Raw genomic sequence first — 23,782 nt, 5'->3', positions numbered from 1 at the left:
TGTTACAACGTTATTTGTATTTGATTTAAAAATTAAAATAAATTTTAAAAATCTGTGTATACGAAAGGGAAAATGTTAGTAGAGTCAGCTCAATTTTACCGCTCATGCATTTTAATTTTTTTAGTTTTTACTTAATAGTTAAGAAGCTGATTATTAGTGAAATTTTTTTTTTAATGATTAAAAATATTAAAAAATATTTAGAAAAAAAAAACAAATTTATATCTAACTGTACGCCAATGATATTAATCCATGTTTAAAAAAAATTTGTGTCTAATTTTAAATATCATTTATACAAATATTAATCTTCTATAAAATATTATATTAAAATTTGACATTTAAATAATAAAGATCAATATTTGTATATAAAAGTTCCAAAAAATTTTGTTTCAAATCAAGACAGTTTAATCATATCCATATCGGACCATGTCAAGAAGACACCACGCCATTTTAAATCTAATCCAACCGGAAGGTCGAAGGGCTGGAACTATAGTATATAATCTTATATGAGTTTTTATATATATTCGATGTGGGACTTTATAATTTAGGTTCAGACAAAACCCACCGTTTTGGTGGTTTGGTTGTCACATCCTGGCTTCTCACCGTTTTGCATTCCTTTTTTGGAACCGGTTTCTTCTTTTTTTTTTTTCGGTACCTAGTGTTTTTTGTTTGGATCTTTGATGCATGAGTAGCTTTTAGTTCATTATTCTTTGGGTTATGAAGTAATTATTTTGTGCAGTTGAAGTTGATTCTATTAGTAAGTTATTATTAACCTATAAGTATGATAGTCTTTGTAGCTCCATTAGAGCATTCTCATTAATTTGACCAAATGCATCTTCAAAATTTAGCCAATATCACATTTTTTTATATTTATCTATTCTATTTAAATTCAATCTCTACATTGGATTAGTCATTCACTTTTTATGTTTGGTGAATCAATTGTGGTTCTCTATATTTGACTAATCACTGTAGCAGAAATATAAATTATTTTGAAGGTGCCCAATCCAATGTGGCGTGTTTTTAGTACAAGTTATCTAAATTTTAGTCATCCTTTAATTTTGGCCAAGCCAATAAGGATGCTTAGAAGTTGCTATTTCACATGGTTTAGAATTCTCGAAGTACCACAAAGCCATTCACATTTTTTCTTTTGAAATACTTTTGGCTAATTGAACACTTACAGTGGAGGAAGCTATAACTGTTTTTTTATCCAATGAAACTGTTTTTTTTATCTGAAAACAGGTAATACATATCCAAGAAAGAAAAAACAGGTAATACTTTTTTTTTCTTTGCAATTGTGTATATATATATATATATATATTTATTGAACTGCATGCATATTCCTTGCTAATAGATGTCTATTTTTTTTTTATCCTGAAATATAGATTTGCAGAAAAATCTTTGATGATGAATCTCATTCAAGTTAGCTTCCATTATCTCAACTTGGGGCTAGTGTTGATGGTTTTGTTGTTGGAACCAGTATAGTACTATCACACAAAAAAAAGTTCTTTACAACCAGTATAAGCTTTTAATGTGATAATGTTACATTTTCAATTTGTTGCGGCAATGAAATTTGTGGCAATGGTTGTTTTCTAACTACAGGGGCTAGTTTTGTGAGAATGTAATTTGTGGAACATGTTTTTGTCCTTGACTCCTTGGTAAATGTCAATATTGGTATACAGATTAATCCGCGAATCCGCTTATACATAGAAGAGGTTTTGATTCAAAACTCACCTCAACTCATCATTACAACTTTCTCAAATTCTCACACAAAATATAATAAATAATTTAACTTTTTTAAATTTCAAAACAATTTTCTCAGATTCTCACATCAAATATAATAAATAATTTAATTTTTATTTTATTATTCACAAATCATCTTAATCTATCTCAATTCATCTATGAATCCAAACCTTAAACTTTCAAGACATATAACTATATAATATTTTAGAATATTATGCAATTAGATTTTTATTCTATTGGGAACTTTATACAGATTCTTTTCCTCTATAATTGATTGGAAACAACATGGGTACTCCAATTTCCAAAATATTCTGTGTATTGTTGTAGTCAAGTGGGTTTTATCATATGGCATTGCTGTCGACATACACTTTTGCATTATATTTTATCATCCAAGATATGTTGTCCCACGTTCTCTGTCGGAAAGGTCTGATTTCTTGAACAAAGATGGGGAATTGAAGAACGATTGTATGCTTGACAGCTTGTATTAATTAGTACTACTCCACCGATTACCAAACACGAAGTTTCTGGAAAAACCTTCTCGTAACCCGTCTCTCTCGAACCCGTCTCTGCGCTTGTTACAGTTTGTCTCGAGGGCTTGAGGGGGTGGGAGTTCCGGCTCCTTCCCCCTCTCCCCACCTCTCCCCACCTCCGTCAGCTCTGTGCACACAGCCGTTCCGTTTTTGTGTTTTTTTATTTTGTAGGCAAAATAAGGGAGAACAGCGACTCTGGTCTTTCCGGCGACAATAGATCAGCACGCGTCACTCCATGGTGTTGCCCAGCCGCCGATCTTCAAGTCTACCGAAGGCGATGCCATCCGGAGTGGCGAGTTGCTCGCACGCGCGGCCTAAAATCTCGGAGGCGTTCGGCGAGTGGCCTTCTCGCGACGCCGAGAAGCCCTCTACCGTCGCCACGCGCGGCGCCGCTGGGGTCTGTGAGTCCGAATCTTCCAAGATCGGTCGGTGGTTGTCTCCCAGGGTGGCGCGTGTTCTGCACACGCCTCCGCAGCCGTTCGGAGCTTTTCTTGTGCTGTTGGTTTTAGTTGTGTTCTATTGTATTTTCTTGTGTTCTGTTTATTAAAAAAAAAAAATCAAAAAATTTAGTCCCCGCGGACTGTGGTCCGCTGGCGGTGTGTTCCCATTTCTGCTCTGGCAGTGTATGGGGTTGTGCACCCTACCTCGCGTAGTCGGGGTATGGGTTTTGTTTACTCTGTCGGGGACAGAGATGTGTACGACGAATCTCTTAGACTTCGGTCTTTAGAGTTTCTGTCGTCTGGGCTAAACCATGTCAGCCACGAAAGTGTGCTGAAGAGCTATTATCGTTTGTAACTGACTTTTTAAGTCAAAGTTGTATGTCCTTTTTTATAAATGGAATGCGATCCTTTGTTATCAAAAAAAAAAAAAAAATTAGTACTACTCCACCAACTTCAAATCTGATTCCTTATACCTAAAAAAAATAAAAAAAATAAAAAAATTATTCCTTATAGATGTAGTTTGAACAGTAAGTTGATATGAAAGTTAAAAATTAAATAAAATATTATATTTTAATAGTATCATTATTTTAGAATTTAAAAATTTTGAATTATTTATTATATTTTTTATAGAAATTTAAAAGAATTATAATGATGAGATGAATTGAGTTAGATGATTTTAGTATGTAAATGGAGCCAGTTCGACGGTGAAAGCAATAATTCGTGATCTTGTTCATGGATTGGCTGCTAATTAATTCAAAATCAGGGACTTTTATTTTATTTTTTTCAAATATGGGTACAAAATGGTGGGTTGTTTGGACGGTAAAGTCATTGAAACAAACCATTTTATTGGCTGGGTTGTTTGTATTTTATCAATCACTTTCCCATCTCACAATTGATGACTATATTTAAAGGAAATTAGATTAGAATACAAAGCATTAATTGCGTTGAATTAGATTTTTTACGTTGAATATGAGAACAAGATGATAGTTGAAGTTCATGAGTATAATAGTTTGATGAAGAGAATGATAGAAAATCAACGAGTTCGGTTAGTTACCAATCAATATATATTATATAAATATGCCACTTCTTGTTGGATCCAAAATATTCATAAAAATTTTAAAAAATATAAACATTTTTTTATGTTAATTGATGTGATAAATTTTCACATCAATAATGTATTTACTTTTAGATAAATTTACACGTCAAGTATGTCTGTGAGCAAGTAGACTTGTAGATAAACTTTTTCAAACTAGAAGAGGAAAAAAAGCACTTTGGTTTTCTTGGTGACTATGAAACCGAATATTTTTGTCTTTTTTAATAGGTTTTGGTGATTAATTCTCTCAATAAGATTCATAAGAATATAAAAACCCCAACTACTATTTTGATTAAGTCTAGTTTATTTTCACAATTTATTTCAATTCATCTAATCTCGTCATTATAATTTTTTTAAATTCACATATAAAATAAACAAGTAATTTATATTTTTTAAATTTTAAAATAAAAATAATATTAAAAAAATATATTCTAATAATTTTTTTTTTAATTTTTAATTTTAATCTTAACTTATCTTATCTGTAAAAATAAACGAGGACGGACATATTCCATTTCCTGATTTTCAAAAGAAAGAAATTCTCACCTACCCTTTTCAAATATGTAGTGGGAGTCCTCGTGGATTTTTATTTCATCTTCTTTCTTGATTTGTAAATCTGTTCTGGATTTCATCGACGCACTAAACTTCAATAAACTTCAAGTGGCATTTCTTATTAAAAAAATAAAAAAAACTATCACTTTTTAGGGAAAATGTTATGTACTACAAAACTTGTATTATCTTGATATAGATGGTTGTGAATATGTTATTTGCATGTCACCAAGCTCAAGTGAAGAGAGATTTTTCAGCTCTCGTAGCACCCAACAAGTGGTCTTTGCCCCTTGAGTCTATGTCTTCGAAACTTGTAGCAAAGAGGCATGCTCTGTCTTTGGAGGATGCTCTGTTTTTGTATCCCATGCTGCAACAATGTCATTGTTATCTAGCATCATTTTCACATGTTCTTTACTAGGTATCATCTTAAGCACCAGTTATGAAAAGATCCTTGTTACCTTTAATCTGATTTGCCACTAGCAGTAGATGTCGAAGTAGCTAGGTCCTCCTAATTCTTCCTGATGTCTAGTATCACAGCATTGCTGAAATTTACATTCCGAATACTGTTTTAGTAATAAGATGATACACAGATTATATTCAAAATAGAAAGTTTCTGCTTCAAATTTCCCAGTTGCCAATCAAGCAGTATGCAAAAAATGTAAATTTGGAAATAAGACTTCCTAATTTTAATCATAATCATTTATGCTGGTGAAAGGCTTCAGATATCTACTCAGAATTGAACATCTGCACACATTGGGGTAAATATTTGAACCTCAAACGTAGTCAAACTGCAATTAGCTAAATATGGCGATATGTAGCACTAGTGCTGCTTGAATCAAGCGGCACCATTATTTTCTATCTCAGTCTGCTGCCTCTTGGACTCTGCAGCACTGAAAAAGTCGTCCATTGCTTTGATGGAAGACCCCTTGAAACCTTCCTCATCTTTCATGGCATTCCTTATGATCTTCATCACTTGAGAAGCTTTCCTTCTCATTTCATTCCCTTCCTGTGTCTCGTTCATCACCAACTGAATTTTTGAAACTACATCTTCATGTCTAACCTCACAGCTCTTCCCCCTAGCTAACTCCACACAAACTCCAACTTGTTCCTGCAGCAACTTGACGTTGAAAAACTGCTCCGCTGCCATTGGCCATCCAATCATTGGCACGCCGTGACTAAGAGCTTCGAGCACTGAATTCCACCCACAATGGGTCAAAAATGCACAAACAGACTTGTGGCTCAAAATTTCCTCCTGGGGTGCCCATTTCTGCACCAGTAATCCCCTTCCTGAATTCTTGGTCCTCTCTTCGAATCCTTCTGGCAACCATTCTTTGGCATTGAAATCCGAGTTTATGTCAAACCCAACCGGTGGCCTAACAACCCAGATGAAATTCTTGCCACTAGCCTCCAACCCCGTAGCCAACTGCATCATCTGTTTTGCGGAGATCGTATTCATCGACCCAAAAGACACGTACAAAACAGAATTCAGAGGTTTTGTACTCAGCCATTCGATACAAAGCTCCGGACTAATGCCACCTTCCTTCCCAAAAGGTGATCGGTTTTCCGCAGATAACAGGACCGGTCCAATCGACCAGGCAGGCCGGCCAAGTTTGTCCCTAAAGTACGACAATCCAATATGGTCAAATTGCTCCACAGTGTTGAACAATATCCCATCAGATTTCATCCACCCAGAAAGATTCTTCTTCTGAAAGACTGACCAAGCATCTCCACCATCAGCTTCAAGTATATTTGTTGGCAACTGTGTAATATGAACTCTTGAAGCTTCTGGAAAATCAGGCAACGAAAACTCATCGGAATCGACCTTCCTGTGAGGAAGGTTCATCCAAAGGGAATAGTAGTGGGCCAAGCCGCACCCACTTGCGCCACTGAAGATTGCCTGGAACACGTTTAGCTCTCTGGCAACGTTTGCAGCCCATCCAAAGAAAATATCAACGATAATGCAAAGCGGGGGACGGCCTTGTTGCTCTTCGATGAGATTCTGGATGAGTTTCTTGAAAGCTGGTTCGAGAGAGACAGAAGCTTCTAGGAGGCGAATGACGAGGTGGTAGGGAAGGGCGTCGGTGTTCTCGGTATTGGGTGGGAGACCATGGTCGGAGCTGGAGAAGGGGATCTCAACAAGGTTAATGGAGGATTCAGGAGGGATAGAGTACCTGAGCTTCTTGATGTTAAGAGGGGTGTTGACAAAGGTAATGGAGTGGTTCGTTCTTTGTTCTATGTGGAGGGCTAAAGCCAGGAAAGGGATGATATGGCCTTGCATCATGAAAGGGAAAAGAACAATGTTCTCTTTTCTCTGTGCCATATTATACTCAGCTCTTTCACAGGACCATATATGCAGGGGGGCTTTGAGTTATGAACCGAGATTGTAACCGTGAAGAAGAGAGTTCGAAAGCTCGTTTTGATTACTGGTGGAGGCAGAGTAGTTGAACAGCCTGCATCTTCGGCACCAGATTAATTGGTATTTGCAACGGTTCCATGGTCCACTCAGCCCAGAGTCAAAAAGAAGAAAAGGGTGCTGCAAAAGTACTCACCCACTATTCGGCTTTTGGAATTGGTGGTGCTCCTTTTGACGACTCAAAGTCCAAGACGTCCGGTCTTTCGGGTAATGACAACGAGCCCATGACAACATATTAATTGACACCGAGGGCCCCAACTGTCTGTCGGATTGTTGTGCTTTCCTGGAAAACAGACCGCAATTTTTTTATCTGACAAAACCAAATTATACATATTTATATATATACTAGTAAAGGACAAACACGTGCATTGCACGTGTGCCCAAATATGAAAATATAAAAAATAATTTTAAAAATAAAATTTATGAAATCTAAAAATATGTAATAATAAAAATAATAATATATATTATTTACAAAATATCTATGATTACAATATAGAAATTTCCACGCACATATTTACAATTACACAATTTTCTATTGTAAATAATTATAATAATGCATTATTATTATAATTACAAATAAAAAGCAACAGTTATCTCATAATTACAAGATAAGAAATTTTATAAATATACAACATGTATATATAAATTTCTTACAACTATACATTATAGTAATTGGAAGTCTAAAAGGAAATTTCTGAAATAATTATTCTGCTGTCTTAGATATATTATTGACAGATAATACATTAAGTTTTTTTTTGTAGGGTTATTTCTAAATTCTTCACAGTTTAATATTAAAGAATGTCAGATATAAATTAATAAGGATAGTCTTAATAAGATTTTATTTATTTTTAAATGGATGTGCCTACCCGTTGGCATTTTTAAGATGGCTTGTGAATGTCGCAGCAATTTGAGGAACTAAACAAAGAAATGAATAATAATCTGTCAAACATCTAAATTTGCAAAGCACAAGAACAAGATTATAGAAAATAGAGAGGGATATAAATATTTATATTTAAAGCATAAAAAAATATAATCTAATGAATGATATATGCTCAATATTAAAATTAAATCAACTAATATAGTATGAAACTATTTAGAATCAAGAATGTAAATAAACACGCAAAAGATATTTATTAATTTCAACTAATAATTACAATTTCACATACTTGCAAAATGCTTCAAGTAAATAAGTGGATAAAATATTATACAATACAGAAAATAACATTTATTTGTATTGATAGTAATAAAACATACCTTGAGATATGATTTAAAAATACTATATTAAAAAAAATAGTATATTTTATTTGATTTAAAAATTATTTCTACGTGCAAAAATAATTAAAAATACACTTTTAGATCCAAATCATAAATTTAAATTTTGTAAATATGACTATAATTTAAAAATTATGTAATTTTTAAATTTGTTAGTGCATATTTTGTGTAAATTATAGTATATTAATTTTTAAACTATGTAATTTTTAAATTTGTCAATGCATATTTTGTGAACAAATCTATATTTATATATACACAATTTGTAAAATATAAATATATATTTATGTTTATATATATGTATAATATATATATATATATAATGGGGGCGGGGCGGGGTGGGCCCTAAAGGGGGCACTGATGGACGGGTCAGCCTGGATGGGGGTGGGGGAAGAAGGGGCGGGGCGGGGGCGGGGCCCCGCTACCCACCACTAGTGTGGTGGGGATCTTTTCCAGAATGTAATGCACAAGCCATCTGTTCTGAAAAACATTTGTAATGTTTGGTGCGAAATGAATGTGTTTTGGCCATCAAGAAATAATATGTATATATATATATATGTCTATATAGAGAAATTCTTTAATCCTACAAAAAGTTTATAAAAGTAAATCCATAAAATGATATGTCTTGACTTAATAAGTTAGATTGTAAAATTATTTTTATTATAAAGTAGATCTAATATATCATATAAAATTATGTCAATTTGTAAATTTATTTTTCTGAAATCTTGTTATAATTGTGCACTTCTCATGTATATACATACATACAGAGTAATACTACCAAGCCCAATACATATAAGACTTTGCACAAGTTTTTAATAAAAGAAAAATAGGCCCACCATAAACAGAAAAAGTAAATTTTTTACACTTTCATGGCAGAGTCCATTTTTTAAAAAAGAACTTCACAAAAATTATACATTTTAAATTTGTATATATCATTATTCATATGTGTATATATATGTGTATCTGCGTGTGTATCTTAATAATAGAGTATGTATACATGTGGATATATGTGTGTCTGTAAGACCTTGAAAAACAATTTGCGCCATCCAAGTAGATCTCAACCTTGTTATTCTTTTTTTTAATATTATTTTTTAGAAAAAAATTTTAGACACAAAAAGATTACACAAAAGTAAATTTACAAACTAATGTGATTTGATGTAATATAAGAGATTGTAAAATTACTTTTATTAAAAAGTAGAATTAACGGATTCTATAAAACCACGTCAATTTATAAATTTTTTTTTTTGTATAATTTTTTTGTTTTTGTATATAGCAGTTTTTGTTTTTTTTTTTAACATGTTGTTTTGGCTATAGCTTTCATGGGGTTAGTTCTCTTCACACCTACTTGATCGCGGATCTCTTTTCTTCGCATGGATTTTCCTCTAACTACTCTAGCTTTCCATCTCATTTCCTTCATCAATCATCACCAGCAAAATTTTTACAACCATATGGCCATCTCTTACCTCGTAGCTCTTGATCTTCCCTCTCCACCCAAACTCCCACCTTTATAACCTTCTCCTCCGGCAGCTAGATTTGGATAAACCGCCTGGATTTCGGTGGCCATCCCATCATTGGCATACTGTGACTATAGAGCATATTGGTGTGATAGCATTCATATTATTATCAAATTTTATTTTTTCTATTTTATATACTGACTTTAAAAATATATCATGTATCAACTTATTTATTTTTTATTTATATCATTTAAATATATTTTTTATTCTTTTAAAACATTTCCTTTCTACCAATAAATTTGTAATATCCATATACTTTTTATATTTGTAATATATTATTATATACAATGTAATATAATTCAGTCCTATACACAAGAAATAAAAATATATAAGCCAAATAAAATATGAAACAATAGATAGTGCGATAAAAAAAAAAAACAAAAAACAAAATTTCAGATAAAAAAAACCATTTTCCTGCAAGAAATTAAAGGAGAAGATAATTAAATAGTCTCCGAGAGTGTGTGTTGTTTGTTTTTTGTATGTGATTTTCGTGGAAGTTCTTCTCACCATTAAAAAAAAAAAAGGCTAAACAGTATTTGGGAAATGATGATGCAACAAAGTATGTCTACTGCGAGTAGAAGTGGCCAATATTTAGGTGAGGTTTTAAGAGGGAGTTGAGTTGAGATGAGATGAGTTAAGTTGAGATAAAAGTTAAAAATTAAATAAAATATTATTATTGTCTTAGAAATTAAAAAATTAAATTATTTATTATTTTTAATGTATAAATTAAAAAAAATTATAATTATAAGATGAGATGAAACACTTTCGATATCTAAATCGGTTTAATTAAGATATAAACCCAGTTAACTCTTTTACACGCACATTCCAAGAGTTGCAATGCTGCATTTTATTTTACAGCCTTAACGATAAAAGCGAAAAAAATATAGTTTGAAATTGAATCGCTCATCCATTCCAAGGTTCATAAACCCTTTTGATTTTATTATATTCTGAAACCAGACATCGTTGAGGCTCTTCAAATGTTTGGTCCCCTCTATGTCTTGTCACTCGTCAACTCTGCAGCGCTCAAGAAGCCATCCATGGCTTTGACAGAGGACCCTTTATAACCATCCTCATCTTTCAGAGCATCAAAAAGAATTTCTCTGGCCTCAAGAGCTTTCCTTCTCATTGTTTTCCCAGCTTTCTCGGTCTCATTCATCACCAACTCAATCTTTGCAGCTATGTCTTCATGCTTAACCTCGCAGGTCTTCCCCCTTGCCACCTCCACACAAACCCCAACTTGCTCTACCATTTGCTTAGCAGTGTAGAACTGTTCTGTTGCCATTGGCCACCCAATCAAAGTCATGCCGTGGATAAGGCATTCCATCACTGAATTCCATCCGCAGTGACTTAAGAAGGCGGAAGTTGCTTCATGGGATAGGATTTCTTTCTGGGGTGCCCATTTATCCAGAATCAGCCCTCTCTTTTGATCTCTAATCTTCTGTGCAAATCCCTCTGGCAACCATTCCTTGAAGTTGAATTCTGAATTTATGTCATACTCCATAGGTGGTCGGACAACCCAAATGAAATTCTTGCCACTAACATCCAATCCCATAGCCAGTTGCATCATTTGGGAAATAGACATCGTATTCTGCGAACCAAAGGATATGTATAACACAGACTTGGGAGGTTTCGAATCAAGCCAATTTGTGATAAACTCTGGAGAGTTTTGAGAGTCTTTCGCAACTCGCCTTTCGCCTGATGGAGGTAGAAGAAGTGGCCCCACTGCCCAAATCGGCTTGTTGAACCTTCGCCTGAGGTAGTCCAATCCAATAGTGTCAAGTCCCTCCACCGTATTAACCAACATTCCATCGGAATTCAGACACTGAGGAATCAGTTTTGTCATGTACCGTGAAAAAGCATCGTTACCATCAGCCGCCTTAAGACTTTGTGAGAGCTGTGATATGTGAATAGTAGATGCTTCAGGAAAATCAGGCAATGTGAATTCCTCAGATTCCGCTTTCCTCTGCGGAAAGTTCTGACAAATGGAGAAATAACAAGCCATGCCAAAGGCTCCAACCACGGAAAACAAGGTGTGGAACATGCCAAACTCGTGGGCAATATCAGCGCACCACGCAAAACACAAGTCAGAGATAAAACAATGTGGTGGAGGACAATCATTTTCTTCGTGGAAAATGTTGTGGATGAGTTTTCTAATAATGGGTTTAAAGGAATCAGAAGCTTTGAAAAGACTGAGGATAAGATGGTAAGGAAGAGAGTTGGTGTTCTCAGCATCTGCAGGGAGGCCATGGTCGGTGGGGTTGAAAGGGATTTCAACAAGGCGTATATAAGGATTTGGAGGGAGCTTGGCACTGATTTTCTTGATGTTGAGAGGGGTGTTGATAAAGGTTATGGTGCAACCCTTTTTCTCCACAAGTCGAAGGGCTAAAGCCAAGAAAGGGATTATATGGCCTTCTGCCATGAATGGGAACAGGATGAAGTGTTCTTTTGTCTCTGACATTGTGCTGTCTGTGTTTGGATGCCAAGAATCAGAAGCTGATGCATTCTTCTCAACCAAGAGTGTGATCTATTAATAGGAAGGGGAAGATCGAGCAATTGACTGGGTCGTTCGGGAACCTTAAAACACTATTGCTATCTTAGTTAGGTGGATGAAATCTAGATTACTTTTTGGAAATTTCTTTTTTGTTTCTTAAACACTTGATCTATATCAAGAAACAGCGGCCCATGCACGCAATTGGAATGAAAATCAAACTTTTAAAACCTATGGGTTTAAATGCGAGAGGTTGGAACGGGAGGAAGTACTGGGTAGAGTGCAGAGAATATACGACTTTGTAGGGTGGCTTGGCTTCCATTTGCAGCTAGGAAGTCATGTAGAGAGCTATTCCTTTCCTTTATAGCTAAGAAGGCGCAAAAATGCGGTGGCTTTCAAGCCAAAATATTATTTTATCCTTAAAAATTGAAGTCACTTGAGTTTGTAAAAATTAGAAGTTGAATAAAATATTATTTAAATATTATTTTTTAATATTATTTTTATTTTAAAAATTAAAAAATTTAAATTATTTATTATATTTTAAATAAAAATTTAAAAAAATTATAATAATAAGATAAGATGATATAAAATACTTTTATCATTCAAATGGTACCTTAATTTAACTTATCAAAATATATCTTTTGAATAATAATAGTAATAATTCTTAGATTACTCTTATATGAATTAATCTTTTGAATATGGATTCGCACTATTAGTATTAACCCGTTGAAGATTTCTTGAATTTCTTAGTTCTACTTACGTCTAAGCTATAACTTAAATTCGAATTAAGACAATTGCTCTCTCCTAACTTAAATTCGAAAAAGAAATTGTGGGCGTTGTTGACTTTTAAAACTTACGACGGGTTTAAACTTTAAATGCAAGGATTTGGAAGAATATACGATAGTGTATGGCGGCAAGCGCATGAATTTGGTTCCTCTTAATATGAATCGTACCTGAAAAATTAATGGCCCCATTTGAAAAATCAAACTAAATTTTTTAATTCACTACTACCATCTCTTAATTAACAGTTCTTCTACGTAGAAAAGTATTGGTAATGGACTAGTCAAATATTAATTCAAGTCTAAACTTTAGTTAAATGTAAGAAAAATCTTTCACATTGGACTAGCTAAAAGTCCAAAACTTAAGACTTGAGCTATAGTAAATCTTAAATCATCTCCAAACATGACTAGCTTCTATTTACAATGAAAAGTAATATTTTATTATTTCTTCACTTCCCTCTCTCTTTAAATGGTAAAACATGTATGACATGCACATTATTTATTCTACTGATTGCGAATATTGATAGAGTAAATATATTATTTTTACAAAACATGAAGATTTAGGAAATATATGAATTGTATTTGTAAAAAAAATAAAAAATAAAAATATATATAATATAATATAATATTATTTTAACTTTAAAATAGCTAGTCTAATATAGAATAATGATATAAGGTCCTGACACAGACGCAGTCTATATTAAGGGTGGTGCTACTCCCACCGTTATGAGCTTTCTCTGGAGACTCCCGTTAGTTATTTTGTGCTTTTTTGTTTTTATTGATTTTTTAAACATGTATTTTTAAATACTTTTAAATATTTAAAAAATAATAATATTATTATTAAAAAATATTTACTTAATTATTAAGTAAAAAAATAATAATAAAAAAATAAAAAAATACCAGTGATAACTTCTAGCGGGAATAACCAAAGGGAAGTGTAGCATTTTCCATATAGGAAATTGTTCCGGCCATATGGTCCCGAGAGTTTCCGTCGAAAATGTAAAATGCAAATTTTTTTTTAATTAGATTTTTTATAAAATTAAAAATTAAAAAAATATTTAAAAATAAATAAATAAATAAAATTCAAATCGTAAAAACTCTAATTATTCCATGGCTTAAGCATTTTTCATTAATAAATATGAAATATTATTGGGAGCAGCCACTGTTGATGGCAGCCAATTTTGCACACACTATGTGGCATCATCTAGACCACACATCTCTTAAATTTGAAATTAGAGAAATGAGAGAGAGCTGATGAGAGAAAGATCGAGATGAGAGAGAGAAGGGAAATGAGAGAGAGACCGAGATGAGAGAGAGCGGAGATGAGAGAGAGAGAGCCGAGATGAGAGAGAGAGCGGATATGAGAGAGAGAGAGATGATGAGAGAGAGAGTGACGACGAGAGAGAGACCGAGATGAGAGAGAGAGAGACGCTGATGAGAGCTGAGATGAGAGATAGAGACGCTGATGAGAGAGAGACGCTGATGAGAGAGAGATGAGAGAGACGATGGAGATCGAAGCCGTCTGCGTTTTGCGAGAAAAAAAAAAGGATAAGAAGCAGCCACGTAGTGTGTGCAATGTGTGCACAACTATAGTTGCTGCTCTCTAGCACTACTCAATAAATATATAGACTGCGTCTGTGTGAGGACCTTTTGCCACGACCCATACTACTCTTTCCTTCGAGTCTTTATATCTATATGGAGAAATTCTTTCCTCATACAAAAATTTTATAAAAGTAAATCGATAAAATGATGTATCGTGACTTGTTAAATTATAAAATTATTTTTATTATAAAATAGATCTAATATATCATATAAAATTATGTCAATTTGTAAGTTTATTTTTCTAAAATCTTTTTATAGTTGTAGCACTTTTCATGTATATATATAGACACACGCGCGGGGAATAATACTACCAAGTCTAATACATATAAGACTTTGCACAAATTTTTAGTAAATTAGTAGGTCCCACCATAAAAAAAATAAAAAATAAAAAAATATATAAAAAAGTAAATTTTTTACACTTTCGTGATAGAGTCCATTTTTTAAAGAAGAACTACGCAAAGTTTGTTCATTTTAGATTTGTATATATCATTATTCATATATGTATATATACATATGTGTGTGTCTATGTTTGTATCTTAATAATAGAGTATGTATGCATGTGTATATTTGTGTGTCTGTGAGACATTGAAAAGCAATTTGTGCTATCTAAGTAAATTTACAAATTGATGTGATTTGATGTGGTACGTTAGATTGTAAAATTAAATTTATTATAAAATAGATCTAACAGATTCCATGAAATCACATCATTTTGTAAGTTTACTTTTGTGTAATCTCTTTATGTATGTAGCAATTCTCTTCTTTTTTTTTTAACATGTTGTTGTTGCTTTGGTTATAGCTTTCATGAATTAGTTCTCCTGACACCTACTTGATCGCGGATCTATTTTCTTCGCATGGATTTTCCTCTAACTACCCTAGCTTTCCATCTCATTTCCTTCATCACCAATACAATTTTTACAACCATATTGCCATCTCTAACCTTGTTGCTCTTGATCTTCCCTCTCCACCCAAACTCCCGCCTTTATAACCTTTTCCTCCAGCAACTAGATTTCGATAAACTGCTTGGATTTCGGTGGTCATCCCATCATTGGCATACCATGACTATGAGCTTCGAGCACGAAATTCACCCATCATTAATCCCGGGTCAAAAATGCAGAAACAATATTGTTGCTCTAAATTCCCACTCCGGGTTATGGATGGAGATCTCAGTCTATGAGACATAGATAAACAGATAAAATGTGCCTCATAGTATTTACTGGATAAAGAGGAAAATAAAGATAGATGGAAGAAATGTTTTCCTCTCTTGATTCAAGAGGATCACATGCTGTTTTATTTATAGATGTTTCTAGATAAACAAAATTTGTTACAAGCATTTGAATATATTTAAATTTACAAAGAGTTTGTTATTTTCTAGATTTGCTTTCGTGAAAGTGATCTTCATCTTCATGTTTGTTTTGATCTTGATCTTGATCTGTTTGTTGAGCTTTATCCGTTTGTTGAGATTTGGTTGTGCCATTACGCCCCCTCAATGGCAATGGGAGCTTGTGGACATTGAGATTGTCTCGAAGATTGCAGAATCGTGCAGTTGGGAGTGCTTTACTGAATGAGTCAGCTATTTAATCTGTGCTTGAGATGAACCAAACTTGGAGTTGACGTTGGGCAGTTCGAACCGAACTTGGAGTTGATCACGCACGTAGTGAATGTCCAGTTCGATGTGCTTGATGCGTGAGTGATAGAGAGGGTTGGCCGTTAGGTATGTGGCCCCCACATTGTCGCACCAGAGTGTAGGTGGATTTGGACTTGAGATGCTGAGTTCAGTGAGGAGAGATCGGAGCCACATAACTTCAGCAGTGGTATTGGCAACCGCACGATATTCTGCTTCGGTACTTGAACGTGATACCGTTGGTTGTTTGCGAGAGCTCCAGGATATTAGATTAGAACCAAGGTATACACAATAGCCACTTACATATCTTTTGTCGTCAGGACAACCGGCCCAGTCGGCGTCAGAGAAAGCATGTATTTCTGTGGATGAGGTGCGGCGGATGAGAACACCATGGTGGATGGTTTGTTGGAGATAGCGAAGAATTCGTTTGACAGCGGTCTAGTGGTCTGTCGTGGGAGGCTGCATGAACTGGCACACTTTGCCGACGGCAAATGCAAGGTCGGGTCTTTTAAATGAGAGATACTGGAGAGAGCCAACTGTGCTGCAATAAAGATTGGATCACTGAAAGGATCACTTTTGAAGAGTGATAAGTTGGTTGTTGTGGACATGGGAGAGTTCACCAGCTTTGCATGTAGCATATTGGTTTTCTTGAGCAGGTCAAAAATATACTTTTGTTGTGAGAGAAAAAGTCCACGGTCATCCTACAATGCCTCAATACCCAAAAAATAGTGAAACGGCCCAAGATCTTTTAGGGCGAAATGTTGCTGAAGATTTGTGATGATTGAGTGTAAAAGAGATTTGTGAGGTCTAGTTATGATGATGTCATCAACATATATGAGTAAAAAGATGACAGCATGTTATGACCTGAAAATGAATAAAGAAGTAAAGGCCTTGGAGGAAGTAATGCCCATTTCTACCAGTTTATTGCTAAGTCTCGAGAACCAAACCCGGGGTGCTTGTTTGAGCCCATAAAGAGATTTGTGAAGATGACAAACATACTCAGGACATGATGAATCAGAGAATCCGAGAGGTTGGGTCATGTAAACGGTTTCTTGTAGATTTCCATGTAAAAATGCATTTTTGACATCTAGTTGTCGAATGGGCGAATTTTGTGACACTCCAAAAGAGAGAACAGTTCGAATGGTCGTGGGTTTTACCACTGGACTGAAGGTAGCATCATAGTCAATACTTGGTAATTGGTGAAAGCCTTTCGCAACGAGACGGACTTTGTAGCATTCGATGGACCCATCAGCCCGTTTCTTGATTCGGTAGACCCACTTACAGCCCACGAGGTTTATGTTGGGCTTTGGAGGAACTAGGACCCATGTGTCGTTGTCGAGTAAGGCCTGAAATTCCTCATTCATGCCTTGTCTCCAATGTGGACTTTTTGAGGCAGTAGAGAAGGAAGTGGGCTCAATTTCTTGGGTCTCGGTGATTAAGGCCCGCGGAGTGGGAGTCATATTAGGTGGGAGACTTTTGGGCTTGTGCATATCATTTTTGGATCTTGTGGTCATAGGGTGTGAGTTCCAACTTTCAAAATAGGGCTCGGGTTAGGAGTTTGGGCTTGAGTTAGGGCACGATTCATTTGATGATGAATTCGGTGGATCTGGTGGAAAAGAGAGGCCATTTGTCGAAGGGTTAGACTGCGAAATATAGAGGGATGAGGGCAGCGTTGTGATAGGGGTTTGTGAATCGGAAGAGGGAGGATTCGTTTGTTGGAATGGAAACCGGGTTTCATCGAAGATTACGTGCCTAGAGATAAAGATTAGGCTTGATGATTGTTGTAGGCAACGATATCCTCAATGGTTGGGGCTATAGCCAAGGAAGACATAGAGATGTGAGCAATAATCCATTTTGTTTGAGTTATATGGACGAAGATAGGGCCAGCAGGCACACCCGAAGGTACGAAGGAGGGTATAGTCTAGAGTTTGTTTGAAGAGGAGTTCAAGTGGAGTTTTGTGTTGAATGATGGGAGAAGGGAGGCGATTTATGAGATAGGTGGCAGTGGTGAAGGCATCACCCCAATATTGATGGGGAATAGATGCAGTGGCCATTAGGGTGAGGCCAGTCTCGACGATGTGGCGATGACGGCGCTCGACAGACCCATTTTGTTCGTGAGTGTGTGGGCAAGACAGACGATGGATGATGCCGGATTTGAGGAGATGTGATTTTAAGGCCTGAAATTCGCCGCCAAAATCAGTTTGTACTCTTTTGATTTTGCAATCAAAGTAGCGTTCGATTTGAAGTTGGGAATTGATGAAGGTATGTGCAACTTTTGATTTTGCATCGATAGGGAATAGCAATATGAATTTAGAAAAATCATTAATGATGCTTAAGTAATATTTATTCCCATGAATAGATTCGGTGGGTGAGGGCCCCCATACATCCATAAATATTAACTCAAAGGGAGTAGATGAAATAGAATTCGACAAATAAAAAGGTAATTTATGACTTTTCCCTAATTGACAAGCATGAAAAACTGGAAAACTTTTATTATTGGTGACTGCTAGATGATGCTTTGAGAAGATTTCTTTCACTTTGCATAAAGCAGGGTGTCCGAGGCGTGCATGCCATTATGGAATGGAAACTCTATCGCCAATGTAAGAAGCTGGACTGGTGGAGGGAGATGTGAGAGTATGCAGAGGATAAAGGCCATTTTTACTTGGTCCTTGGAGGAGGATAGCTCCCGAGGATGGATCCTTGACACAAAAAAAGGATGGGTGAAATTCAAAATAAACAATATCATCGTTTGTGAATTGAGAAACTGACAATAAGTTCTTTTTTATTTCTGGAGCATGTAAGATTTTGTTGACAAAGAAAGATTTTGAAGCTGAATAAAGAAAAGAAGAGCCAGTGTGAAGAATTTTCAAACCTTGTCCATTGCCCACTTGAATTTGATCAGGTCCAGTGTAGGGGTTGGCATTAAGGGAAAGGTTATTGAGATTTGAGGTAATGTGATTGGTGGGACCAGTGTCAGAGTACCAATTTTGATCGTATTTGGGTGCAGGAGGTGGGGTGGGAGGTGTGTGTGATTAAGCTATGTTTGCTTGAGTATTGGGTGTGGAGGGAGATTTGAATTGTTGGTCGAATTTATACCAACAAGTGGCAGCTGTATGGCCAATTTTGGAGCAGATTTGACATTGAGGTTTGTTTGAATGTGGCGTTTGGTGAAGTAAGTAATTTTGGAATCCACGCCACTGCCTCTGGACTGATTGCCATAGTGAGGAGCACCTCTATTTAAAGGTGAACCACGATGACCTCGACCAGGGTAGGAGGTGGCAATATTGGCGAGGGTAAGTTGAATTCATTGGAGATGTTTTGTTGGTCAAGGCGGCTTTCATGAGTGAGTGGGCAGCCATATAAGTCATCTAGGGAGATGGGATCTAATCTAGTGGTAATAGAGATAACAAGTGAGTCATATGAGGAGGGGAGACCAGCAAGAAGATATGAGTTGATTTCTGAGGAGCTAAGGGGATAGCTAAGGGGATTACTAATGGCAGAGAGAGTATCTAAAAGTTGTTTGAATTTGGTGAAGTAATCGGTGATTGTGAGTAGGGCTGATATCGGTCCGGTCCGGTCCGGTCTTGGGCCATAATGTGGACCGGACCGGACCTATTCGGTCTACACTTTCTCCACCCTGGACCGGACCGACTCACATATCGGTCCGGTCCGGTCCGGTCCATTTCGGTCCGGTCCGGTCCAGGGTCGGTCCAGTCGGTCTGGACATGCCTAAAATGGGCCATTCAGCCCATCTAAATGTGATTTTTTTTTTGTCCAATTTCAATTATTTTTGGCCCATTTCAAATTTGGTATATTTTTTTAACTAAAACTATTTAAAAAACTTGATTTTGAAAAATACAATGATAAAAAAAAAGTTAAAAGTTAAAACTAATCTATATAAAATAAAAAAAACCCAAAAAAAAAAATAATAATACAGAAGTTATTACAAATTACAAATTATAATCCAAAATTAACAACTTAAACACTTGACATATATGCATCAAAATTCTAGTTGCTACTTGCTACATCCAGCTTACTAATCTTCAAGTCAGACTTCAGTTACTCAAGAGTTAGTTAGGACAAGTAGGGCTGCGACAAAAAAAGAAAAAAACAATTATCAAGTAGAAATCAAAATTCTAGCTGCTACATCCAAACTAGCATAATCAACAACTTCGATAGAATTTAAAGCTTATAATATTCTCACCTCTTTAGCCTTTGATCATCATTGGGTATAGGGCCAGTAGGCATTGAATTTGACCCCTCCACAGAATCAGCAAAGCTCGGGTCCCCAACAAGTTCTATCCATAAAAATTTAAAACAAAACAAGTTAAATAAAGTTACATAACATAAAAAATAAAACAAAATAAACCACAAAATATATCAAAGGTAATTTTATTACATACCCATATCCAGCTGCTTCTCAAATTCCTCAACTTCATCCATTAAAGTCCTAAGGCTTATTGGAGTAGAAGAAGAACGAAGCCAGTTTTGTGCACATATGAGACCCTCAACACTCATTGGATTTAAACTACTTCGGAAAGGGTCAAGTACACGACCCGCAGTGCTAAATGTAGATTCAGAAGCCACAGTAGATACCGGTATTGCAAGCACATCACGTGCAACCTTTGAAAGTACGCGATATCTAACTGAATTCACCTTCCACCAAGTTAGAAGGTCAAAACTATCATCTTCATCCTCACATCTTTCAGCTAGATATCTATCAATCTCTGACTTACTTTCCAAACTATCTTCTGACTGCAACTGTTGCTTAAATTCAGCCATAATTTTTGCCTTTCTACTAGCCACATTCTCAGCTGAAAGAGCTACATCTTCATGTTGGGAACTTGTGCGCTGAGGAGAATGCCCTTCTTCACTTTCCATGTATGCATCATATATGCGGATAAATGCATTTTTCACCTTCCAACTAAAATCAAGTTTTTTTGCATGATCATGTGCATACATTTTCCCCAACCCAAAATCAAGATATCGCATCTTGTAGCGAGGATCAAGAAGAACCCCAACATAAAGCAACATATTTTGATTTTCCAAGTTCTCCCAATACTTATCAAACTTTCTCTTCATATTTGTGGCCATTAATCCCACCACGGGGTTTCGTTCTTCACACTCCATATTAATGGCATCTTTAATAATAACCAACTCCGGGAAAAAAACATTACAAGTTACATATTCACCCCCCGAAAATTTTAAAGTTGCATCATGAAATAATGCAAGGAACCTCACAAACAACTGTACCTTCGCCCAATCGGATGCATTGGGAGGCCCTAACTTCTTCGATTTTCTCGTATTCACCACATGGTCTACATTTTCATCATCGACATCGTCGTCATCATCATCTCTAATACTACTAAGAAAGCATGGATCTTCTTCCTCCAACCGCTCAAAAGCCCTTTTAAATTTTGAAGCCCTCTCCAACATAAGATAGGTGGAGTTCCACCTAGTCGGTACATCTAGGCAAACTTGACTTTTAGATTGAATATCTTCCAACCCCACACATTTCTGATATGTACTCCACCTTTGAGGGGATGATTTAACATATTTCACAACACCCCTCACTTTCGCAATAGACTCATCATATTCTTTTAACCCCTCACGAACAATTAAGTTCAAAATGTGAGCACAGCATCGAACATGCAAGAATTCATGTTCCAAGATCGTGTCTTTCCTATACTTTATTTTTTTTTTCAAATAAGAAACAGCTCCATTATTAGAACTTGCATTATCAAGTGTCAGTGCAAGTATTTTTGGTCGCCCCCAATCATGCAAACACATCTCTATGCCCTTACCAAGGGTATCACCCTTGTGATTTTCAACCAAACAAAATGAAAGAATCCTCTTGTGTAACTTCCAACCATCATCAATAAAATGTGCTGTGAGACACATATAGTTTAGGTTTTGCATGGATGTCCATGTGTCCGTAGTGAGAGAAACTCGCTGCCCTCGAAGAGCATTTCTCAACTTTTGTTTTTCTTTTAAAAACAAATTAAAGCAATCCTTGGCAACCGTCATACGGGATGGAATTCCTACCCACTTAGGGCAAACCACAAGCATAAACTTCCTGAAACCCTCCCCTTCAGCATGCCTAAATGGCAACTCATCAAGAATAATCATCTATGCTAAGGCTTGTCGGCAAGCCTCAACACTAAATGCAATAGACACAAGTCCCCCACTACCACTACCACTTCCTCCCTCCACCTTCCAAGCTAGAGTCGTCTGAGATTTATCCGTCTTCTTAAACGGACATTTCTTACACTGGTGCTCAATGTGATACTTCATGTTTTTCGTATCATTGGTCTTCGTATCACATGCATACGAAGCACCACAATAATTACATGCAGCCCTAGGTTTAGTTGGATCACCTTTTGGAATTTTTGTAAAATGATCCCAAACAAATGACCTAACTCTACCTTTTTGTGACCCACCAACTGATTGATCACTTACAGTGGGTTGGGGTGGGGGTGGGGGTGGAGGTGGAGGTGGAGGTGGAGGCATGTTTGGTCTTGACCCTTGCACATCACTTGTAGAAGACTCCATCTATAAAATGGAGTCGGGACAAACAAGACAAAAGAATAAAAGAATTAGAAAACAAGGAAAAATTATATAGTGTTAAAGGCTTAAAGCCTTGTAAATTCAGAATAAAAGAACTGTATATTATATTATATATATAATATATATTATATATATAACTTATGTATATATATATATATAATATATATATATCAGTGAACAACTCAACAAGTTCTATATATATAATATATTCCAACATGCGGTTTATTAAACAGCAAGAGTGCCAACTACTGTTACATTTTTCAGTTTACATGAAATAAAAGTTCACATTACTGATTTTGTATGTTAATATATATGGAGTATCAACAACATAACCTGAACTATATGCTTGAACTTGTATATATGCTTGAACTTGACCAGACTTGAATTCAGCATAAATACAATGCGAAATTAATAAATTAGAGGTCATAGTATGACTATAATCCAAATATGATTCGGGTTTGAACCTTGATGGCATGACTACCTTTATAGACTTGTAGTTCAACGGGAGCTATTCATTAAAATTACATGGGAGTTAAAAAGTACTTCAAATAAAATGAATAGAGTCTTGACTGCCAAGTTCCAACACTGCCAAGGGCCCAAGAGTGCCAAAATTTATACAAATTTTATGCATCTCATATTCTCAAAATTTCTACAAATTATATGCATCTCAGTTCGACCAACAAAACAAAATTTTGCTTCAACCCAAAAAAAAAACATTTCGAAGTCCCTGACCCCGTGAGTCCGTGCTCAGTGCTCACAACAACTTCACAACAATTTTTTGACACACAACAAGCTCACACCAACTTCACAAATCACAACTAAATTAATGATAACAAATTAAGGATTAAAAGTACCTCAGAACCAACATCGGCGTTCGGCGCCGATAAATACCAACATAGCGAATCAATATAGGCGACCAAATATATACCAGAGACTAGAGAGAGAGAGCGAGAGAGAGAGAGAGAGAGTACCAAAATCTCGATCGACGGAAGGAAGCGACCGACGGGCTGGAGGAGGGTGGAAGTCGCGACGGCTAGGGTTCCGAATCGCACAATCGCCTTTCGTGGGAGAGGGGGGGCGAAATGACTCAAATGAGGATTCAGGAACTGGGAAGGGGGGGGGGGAAACTAATGTTGAAACGGCGCCGTTTGGATTGAAATTGAACCCAAACGGCGGCGTTTCA

At 35.8% G+C, this 23,782-nt stretch overlaps 2 protein-coding genes across 2 annotated transcripts; both read right to left on the bottom strand.

The window, feature by feature from the left end:
- Positions 1-4,447: 4,447 nt before the first annotated feature.
- On the bottom strand, positions 4,448-6,888 carry LOC109013762 (UDP-glycosyltransferase 92A1-like). Its single transcript, XM_018995965.2, has 2 exons — positions 4,805-6,888; positions 4,448-4,713 (listed from the first exon to the last, which is right to left on the bottom strand). Exon 1 carries the CDS (start codon positions 6,664-6,666, stop codon positions 5,182-5,184), a length of 1,485 nt encoding a protein of 494 aa, XP_018851510.1. The 5' UTR covers positions 6,667-6,888; the 3' UTR covers positions 4,448-4,713; positions 4,805-5,181.
- Positions 6,889-10,429: 3,541 nt separating this feature from the next.
- LOC118348468 (UDP-glycosyltransferase 92A1-like) lies at positions 10,430-12,108 on the bottom strand. The gene has a single exon (XM_035690115.1). It carries the CDS (start codon positions 11,998-12,000, stop codon positions 10,534-10,536), a length of 1,467 nt encoding a protein of 488 aa, XP_035546008.1. The 5' UTR covers positions 12,001-12,108; the 3' UTR covers positions 10,430-10,533.
- Positions 12,109-23,782: the final 11,674 nt, after the last annotated feature.

The sequence above is a fragment of the Juglans regia genome, chromosome 5 (assembly GCF_001411555.2).
Source record: "Juglans regia cultivar Chandler chromosome 5, Walnut 2.0, whole genome shotgun sequence".
Taxonomy (NCBI): Eukaryota; Viridiplantae; Streptophyta; class Magnoliopsida; order Fagales; family Juglandaceae; genus Juglans; species Juglans regia.
Note: the sequence above shows the minus strand (reverse complement) of the source record. Positions and strands in the feature narration are given on the sequence as shown.